Here is an 8,861-nt window from a genome sequence, read left to right on the forward strand (position 1 = left end):
CTGGCATATAAAATAATAGCGACGTTTAGAATCTAAAAAAACTCACGTCTTAACGTTAAAGTTGGCAGCGAGTGTAAAAATATTCTGTTCTGAACAATTCTGGCAGTGGCAGCTGAACACACCAAATCCAATGGATGCTCTGCACTCTCTGGATAGGTTTTCTGTGGATGGTATTGTACAGCTACAGGAATAAATAAATAAAATCTTCAGCTTTTCATTAAGGCGATTTAATTCAGACCACACCACCCAGCATAGCCGCTCTGGGTGATGTATACTCCAATGTTTACTCGGATCTCCTTCTGTCATTACTCTATCTTGTCTTACGCTTAAGACATCAATGAAGTTTTATGGCCCCTACAGCCATTGTTTCTCGCTTCCACGTTCTCCGTCCAACCTCTGCCTGCCCAAGAATCTTCTTAAAGTTCAACAGGAGGGGAACTCTGCACCTAGTTGGTTAATGTCATTGTTTTAACGCTACCTCTCCCCTGGCTGCTCAGGCTTCCAGAGGTATACAGTGCCCCGCTGGCTGTTCTTTATGGTACAGTGCAGCTTCTCAAAAGATCAACGGATGGAGAAATTTAGCTCTTCTGGAAACATTTAAGCAACTGAGCAATTAGTTCTGAATAGGGTGAGAGGAGGGAAGACTAGAGTTTAAAATGGGGGGGGGGGGAGGAGATACAACACAACTAGCCCGAAAACAACAGCGGTGGGGATGCATGGGAGGGGGGACTTAAAATGTTTGTGTTTAAAGGGTGCTTGCAAGGTCTTCAGCACAATATGTGCTGCTCCCCTTAAAGGGGCACTGAGTGCCAATAACCATTAGTCATCCGGTAGGGACTGTTCATTACAGATCTCTCTTTAGGGGGAGTTCCCCGAAGTCTCCGAAGGGAACACAGCTGCGGATTTCAAACCCGGTCCGGTTCCAGTCACACGGAGCCTGCGTACCTGCTGCAACAGAAGGGAGAGATACTTACCAGGGTTTCGGGAGTGCGCGGATAAGCCCAGAGGTCTCTGCAGTGCTCCTTTCCTCTGCGGAATACTATCTTGCATCCGAGGCAGTTCCCAGACTATATTTGATGCTAACATTTATGTTATCTCAAACATGAGGCTCTCCCATAGACATTTTTTCCAAGGTTTTCAAGCAAATTTCTCGGTGCCACAATGTTATGATGGAAGGATGCTGAAATGACAGGCCTCGTAGATGCTTGTCTTAATCATCGGCTTCTTAATTTAGTTTTAGTGCTGTGGTTTTGTGTGTGCGTGTGTGTGTCTGTGCGTGTGTGCGCGCAAGAGAAGCCTCTGACAACCTGCAGCTTCCTAATGACTGACGAGGCAGGGCTGCTGCAGCAAAGTAACACTTCCCTGGTGTGAAGACCTCTTACTGGGAAGTTTAGTTCACTACTGTTCTCGCAATCCTAATCGTATAACCTGTAACCAAAACCCATGGAATGATACAGCATGCTAAATAGACTAACTTCTAATCACTAAACGTTAGCACCACTACCAGCTGTTGAGGATTAACTGGAAGTTGGCTGGAGACTCATAGCTAAACTTAAATCTACAAATGCGGATAGAAAGGTGGACGGTTGAATACTTTTTCCTCTCCCTCTTTTCCTCCATTCGTCCATCCACCTTCAGTCCCATTCACTCCTCTTCAAAACGTTTGACTACCTCTCTCTCTTTGTTCGCGCACCGCTCGGTCCACAGTCGCCGAGCCTTAGCAGTGGGGTATCAGTGTCAGCTGAGCAGCCCTTACCTTAATTGCCCAGGTAACTTAGAATAAATAAGGCAAGATTAGAGACAAGTGGGAATAGAATTATGTAAGCGCACATCCAGGCGTTTACAGTACCGAATGCGATGTTACTTAATGTTAAACTAAAGTGTTTCGACTCATTTCATGGAAGCATGATGCCATCGAAGCGTGGTTATTAAATACCCTTTCTTCATGGCTGAAAAAAACCCTCATTCATTTCTTAAGCTGTCAGTGCATTTTAGCAGCTTAACCCCTTGAAAGAGCCTGAGAGTACAGAGCCGCTATACGCTTGTGCAGGGGGAATTGAAGACTGAAGCTGGGGGGTAGAAAGGGGATATACATGGAGTTTACAGTGGAGAGGGTCTGCTTTTCCTTTGGCCTTTAATTTTAAATAAATAAATACATACATACATAACAAGCAAGGAAAATGTATGGTTGAAGCACTATCCCTGTGAGTTATACCCCAGAACTGCACGGAAATTGCCGTCGAATGGCACTTCAGCCAGGACGTTTGGGCTCAGCTCTGCACTCCCGTCCTGACCCCGGAGCCGAACACCCTCAGCCTCTCTCTACCGCTCGGTGCGGTTAGTCCGTATCGCGGGCGAGCGCTCAGGTGAGGGAGCATCGACGTTCTACTGAGAGCCGGGTCCCCTCTGCACACCCACCCGTGTTTCCCAGAGCTGGGCCGTGTACTTCCTCGCCACGCACGAGCTGCTTCTCCAGCCACCTCACAAAACCATCGCCGTTAGAAAATGCTTCCACAAGGGACCCTCTTAGAAGGATTCGGGTTTAGCCAGAGCTGAGGGGTCAAACCGGCCGCTCAGGCGGCGCTACGAGGCACAAAGCTACCACTGAAGAGAATGAGAATCGTGGCCAGGGCAGAGTTCGGGGAATAATTTGCGTTAGAGTAAGAACCCCGCATTCCCAAAGTAAATAACTCCAATTTTATAAACGGAGGACTTTCAGCGGAGGTAAAAAAACAGAGCGAGTAGAAAGTTAAAGTCCAGCAGAAATAATAATTGACGTGGCATCTCTTACATATCCTTTTCTGTCCTGTAAACAGTGAATTAATCTTCATGGGTTTAGAAAGATACGTACTACATGTTGGACGCAACATTTCCTTTTTTGGTAGAACTGTATATCCACGGCATCAAAAAAAAAATAATATAAATCCTAAGTTTGTGCACAGGGCTTTATTCTGCAGCCGTGACAAATGACTGAATGTTAAATCTAGATCATCAAGTGTTTTAAAAGCAAGCTCCTTTCGGTGTTAGCCCTTTGCCCAGAAATGAAAAAAAAAAAAAAAAGAAGAAGAAAACGTTTATTTTATTCCGGGCTACGTTTGCATCCCTGATCACAATGCAAAGTAAGCTCAGCTTTGACCTAAGAAACACCTCAAAGCATTAAAATTTTAACAGGCAATGTCAGTGTTACATTAAACGAGAACTCCTCCAATTCGCTGCAGAGCTGGGATTTGAATAAAACGTTCAATGTTAACAAACAATACACACGTTTGGCACTTTGTGTATTAAATGGATCAAAGAGATTTGATAAGGCACAATACGCCATTTGTACAGACCTGATTGAGTTAATATAATATCAGCAAATTTTACAGCGAAATGAATCTGTTTCTTTTCTTTGTGTTTAAAACCAGCACAGATTACAAATTTTAATGATCTGAAAATGTTTGGTATACAAAATCATGCTTATTTCAGTATTAGCAAAAACACAAGAATTTTTTCAACACAAACACCCAGCTGTGTCTATTTTAAAAGCAGTTCAATGACAGCTTGCACTTATGAGCATGCAATCAGCTAATTTCGCTTTTTTTTTTTCTTCTGTGTTAATCAACACTTTCCTTCCTGCATATCAGAGTACAAATAGTATAGTTACTCCACATCAGTAAATGTTTACGTAACCTGTCCTTTCTCAAGAATCCGGTTACACCGAATCATTACATGCTAGACCGAGTAGGAAAATGCACTGGGCCCAGCCACCTAATGGGATCCTAGTGCACCGTAATGACACGTATTAGTTAATGATCATCATAATCATAATAATATGCAGGAATCTTACCTTTCCTCTTACCCCTTGCCATAGTTGAGTCAAGTCCTGTCTACCACATCACACTCTTCCTCGAGAATTTCCATATGTCGGTGTCGAGCATTGAAATAATAACAGTTATGATTCTTCTTTTTTTTTTAAAAAAAAAACCCCACGTTTCTTAAAAAAAAAAAAGAAGTAAAAATACCCCTCGTGGTTGATCATTGACTTTTATGTCTTTTTTTTTTTTCTTTTGTCAGTAGCAACCTGTTATGAAATTGGTTAAATAAATACAATTGCGGCAAGGTCATTCGAGGTTAATCCAATGCACAGAGTTCATGCCATTCCCAATTGCAATTGTTTATTACCGGTCTATTGTAATTGTTCTTGTTATTTACTCTCTCTTTCTCACACTCGCTCTCTCTCTCTCTCACACGCGCACAAACACACACACACACACACATAAAACGCACGTCTAAACAAACCACCTTTGCTGCACAGAGCTCTAACCTGAATGTCCCCGGGATAAATTGTTTTAGCTGGGGTTGAGCTGCACGTATTTTTTTTCTCTACGGAACAATTTTCCCTCCAGCACAAACGTGAACTTTAGGCGACAAGGCAGGGGCTGCGCGTTGCCGTTGCCCGCAGCTTCGGTCTGAAAGCGAGCAGCCCGCTCTCTACCCGTAACATTTTCCCGACTAGGAAAGCTGCGAGGTTTATTTCACTATTTTCCCCTCCAGGGCTGATGTTTCCTCCCGCGCTGACGGCCAGAAACCGTGCGATGCGAATGATCGACCCCGAGTCCCTCGGCCCCGGGGCACCGTGCTCGGTTCCGGCGCTGTCCCGCCCCAGCAAGACCCGCAGCCCGGACGGCGAGAAATCGCGATGTATATTTCATGGGTTATTAATACAACGATTTAATTTTTACACTTGACGGGCGGCTGCGCCTTCCTGGCCGCCCGCCCCACCCCCAACGTGCCCCGGGGCTGAGCGGGGCCCGGGCCGGCGGGGAGCGGAGCTCGGCCCGGGGCCGGCGCCTCGGCGGAGGCGCGGAGGGAGCGCGGAGGGGAGAGAGGGGAGGGCGCGCTCCTCTCCGCGCCTTCCCCACTCACATTCCGGAGCGCGGCGCACACGGATCGAGCGGGCCCGGAGGAGACCGTCTTCCTCGCCCGGGTCCGGGCCGCCCCGCCGTCTCCGTCCCCTCCGGATGATTAACTCCTCCTCACCCCCCCTTCGGTAAAATAATAAACCAAAATAACGGCCACCGGAGCCGAGAAGAAACAAACTCGCCGAGAGACTTCGGCGGGATCCGCAAAGTAGTGCCTCCGCCGCCGCGGCCTCCGCGCCCACCCGGCCTCCCACCCCGCCTCCTTCGCCGCCCGAGGAGGGGGCTAAGACGGGACGGGGCAATTTTAATCCGCCGGAGAAAGTACGAAACCCGGCCGGGCCCGCGGAACGGGCGCCGTTTGTTTGGGCGAGAGGGGATTTGTGCTTGGAGCGACGGTCGCGGGGTGGGGGGAGGGGGGGGGAGAAGGGGTGGGGGGGAAGGAGCGCGCCAACATCCGCGGTGATGCGCCGCTGCCGGTATCCTTGCGCGGCGGGGGGCGGGGCGGCGGCGGGGCGGGGCGGGGCGGCGCGCGGCCATTGGCCGGCGGGCGGGCAGACGCGCGCGCACGCCGCCGGCGCTGATTGGGCGGCCGCTGGGAAAGGTTAAACCAAAAAATTCCGTAGAGCCCCGGTGCGTGCCTGCAGCTCTGAAACTAATTGCGGCCGGGGCGGTCTGTATCGCCCGTCTCCGCTCGCTCCTCGACGGCCCGCGCTGCGGCTGCTCCTTCCTCCCCCCTGCTCTGCCTTTGCCGGGGGAGCCAGGCACCATGAAGTAGCTCTTTTTTTTTTTTGCCTTTTTTTTTTTTTCCTCCCTTCTCCGTGTGTGTGTTTGTGTGTTGTTGGTTTTTTTTTTTTTTTGAGTTTTCGGAGGGGTTTTTTCCCCCCCCTTTTTTTTTTCTTCTTTTTTTTTTTTTTTCTTCTCCCTCCGCTCTGACTCGGTTTGATTTTATCTGATTGGTGATTATTATTACTATTATTTTTTTTTCCCCTCCCCGGCGGTTCCCGTCCCTGCTACATGACTTGCCAGCGCTTGAGACTGCGGTCCAACTGCGCTGCCGCCGCCGCCGCCGGTGGTGCCGCCGCCGCCGCCGCCTCGGCCACCGCCGCCCCGCGCGCTGCTCCCTCGGCCGCCGCAACTTTCCCCCTCAGACTAGTGTGTGATGTTGGACATGGGAGATAGGAAGGAAGTGAAAATGCTGCCGAAATCCTCCTTTAGCATAAACAGCCTGGTGCCCGAAGCCGTCCAGAGCGACAACAACCACAGCAGCCACGGCCACCACAACAGCCACCACCCCCACCACCATCACCACCACCACCACCATCACCACCACCCGCCGCCGCAGCAGCCCCAGCGAGCCGCCGCGGCCGAGGAGGAGGACGAGGAGAAGGGGCAGCTCCTCCTGCCTCCCCCCAACGCCGCCGCCGCCTCCGGCGCCCTGGAGGTGGCCAAAGCGGACATGCTGGCCGGCAAAGGCGACGCGGGAGCGGCGGCGGCGGCGGCGGAGCTGGAGGAGAAGGAGAAGGCGGCGGAGGAGAAGAAGGGGGCGGCGGAGGGGACCAAGGACGGGGAGAGCGGGAAGGAGGGGGAGAAGAAGAACGGCAAGTACGAGAAGCCGCCGTTCAGCTACAACGCGCTCATCATGATGGCCATCCGGCAGAGCCCCGAGAAGCGCCTCACGCTCAACGGCATCTACGAGTTCATCATGAAGAACTTCCCCTACTACCGGGAGAACAAGCAGGGCTGGCAGAACTCCATCCGCCACAACCTCTCGCTCAATAAGTGCTTCGTCAAGGTGCCCCGCCACTACGACGACCCGGGCAAAGGGAACTACTGGATGCTGGACCCCTCCAGCGACGACGTCTTCATCGGGGGCACCACCGGCAAGCTCCGCCGGCGCTCCACCACCTCGCGGGCCAAGCTGGCCTTCAAGCGGGGCGCCCGGCTCACCTCCACCGGACTGACATTCATGGATAGGGCAGGATCGTTGTACTGGCCTATGTCCCCCTTCCTCTCCCTGCACCACCCCCGGGCCAGCAGCACTTTGAGTTACAATGGGACCACGTCAGCCTACCCCAGCCACCCCATGCCCTACAGCTCAGTGTTGACTCAAAACTCCTTGGGAAACAACCACTCCTTTTCCACGTCTAATGGGTTAAGTGTTGATAGACTAGTCAATGGAGAGATACCTTATGCCACTCATCACCTCACAGCAGCAGCTCTGGCCGCCTCAGTGCCGTGTGGCTTGTCAGTTCCCTGCTCCGGCACCTATTCCCTAAATCCCTGCTCTGTAAACCTCCTAGCAGGACAGACGAGTTACTTTTTCCCCCATGTTCCTCACCCTTCAATGACTTCTCAAAGCAGCACTTCAATGACGGCCAGGGCAGCCTCCTCCTCCACGTCGCCACAGGCGCCCTCCTCTCTCCCCTGTGAGTCCTTAAGACCTTCTTTGCCAAGTTTTACAACGGGACTTTCCGGAGGACTTTCTGATTATTTCACACATCAAAATCAGGGGTCTTCTTCAAACCCTTTAATACATTAACATCCATGGGATCAGACTGTAAGTGAACATTTTACACACATTTGCATTGTAAATGATAATTAAAAGGAAAAAAAAAAAAAGCAAAACAAAAAAGTCCAGGTATTTTTTATTAAGTCCCCCATTTTCTGTACGTTTGTTCAGTCTTTAGGGTTGTTTATTATTCCACCAAGGTGAGGAGTATCAGCAAGGTGCAATGTGGGGAGATTACATTGTAGACTATGAAGTTTGGAAGACAAAATTATAGTAGAATGTGTATCTAAATAGTGACTGCTTTTGCAATTTTTTATTCAAATACGATAAGTCTATGATTAAAAGCCGTCAGATTCTCCATGTTTGCAGTATTATAAGTTATCATGGATATATCGGTGGGTGCAGACCTTGAAAGGAAAAAAAAATCACCACCATTAAATTTATGAAAACTATAAAAAATTTAAAACGTAATTTGTATTTAAGCAGAATTAATACTGAAAGATGCCCAAGAACTACATTTTGGCCAAGTATAATTTTATTCTTTTCTTTACTGAACTGCTTTTTTTGGTTGCTTTTTTTTTGGTTTGTTTTTTTTTTTGTTGATTGTTCGTTTGTTTACTTTTAGACCAAAGATTGGGTTTTAGAAAATGCACTCAGTGTAGGGAGTAATTTAAAAAACAGCAACATTATTTCAGTTTGCAGCACTGCCCGCTCAAATGAATCAGAAGGGGACAAAATTAATGATTGCCTTCAGTTTGTGTTGTGTATATTTTGATGTATGTGGTCACTAACAGGTCATCTTTATTTTTTTTCTAAATGTAGTGAAATGTTAATACCTATTGTACTTATAGGTAAACCTTGCAAATATGTAACCTGTGTTGCGCAAATGCCGCATAAATTTGAGTGATTGTTAATGTCGTCTTAAAATTTCTTGATTGTGATACTGTGGTCATATGCCCGTGTTTGTCACTTACAAAAATGTTTACTATGAACACACAGAAATAAAAAATAGGCTAAATTCATATATACTTGATAGTTTTTTTGTCTCTTTTATCAACTAAAGTTAATGTGCCAGAGGCTTTAAAGCTATAGGGAGATCAGAGCGCTTCTTATTATAGCAGTCCACCATTTTTCACATGCTCCTTTCTCCCCTGCCCCCGTCTCCCCCCCGCTCCCGATCATATTGTCTTGAACAACAGTATTTTCAAATGTAAAAGATCAGGGTATTTAATTAAACGCAACGGCCACTATTGTGATATGCGTTTGGGGGCAGAACTCTTACCAAATCTGCTTAAAAAATTGTTAGTATGAGGTAGGTTGTCTTACTGAAAACACTGCCTTATAACGAAGATGCTTAAAATTGCGTGCGTCTGTGTATATATACATATATATACATACACACACACTCATATATGAATACATATAAATTTAAGTAATATGTGCATACA

The 8,861-nt window shown here is 48.2% G+C and overlaps 1 protein-coding gene across 1 annotated transcript; it reads left to right on the forward strand.

Moving 5' to 3' along the window:
- The first annotated feature begins 5,830 nt into the window (after positions 1-5,830).
- FOXG1 (forkhead box G1) lies at positions 5,831-7,536 on the forward strand. The gene has a single exon (XM_069857019.1). It carries the CDS (start codon positions 6,064-6,066, stop codon positions 7,441-7,443), a length of 1,380 nt encoding a protein of 459 aa, XP_069713120.1. The 5' UTR covers positions 5,831-6,063; the 3' UTR covers positions 7,444-7,536.
- The last annotated feature ends 1,325 nt before the right edge of the window (positions 7,537-8,861 follow it).

Source organism: Phaenicophaeus curvirostris, chromosome 5 (assembly GCF_032191515.1).
Source record: "Phaenicophaeus curvirostris isolate KB17595 chromosome 5, BPBGC_Pcur_1.0, whole genome shotgun sequence".
Classification (NCBI taxonomy): Eukaryota; Metazoa; Chordata; class Aves; order Cuculiformes; family Cuculidae; genus Phaenicophaeus; species Phaenicophaeus curvirostris.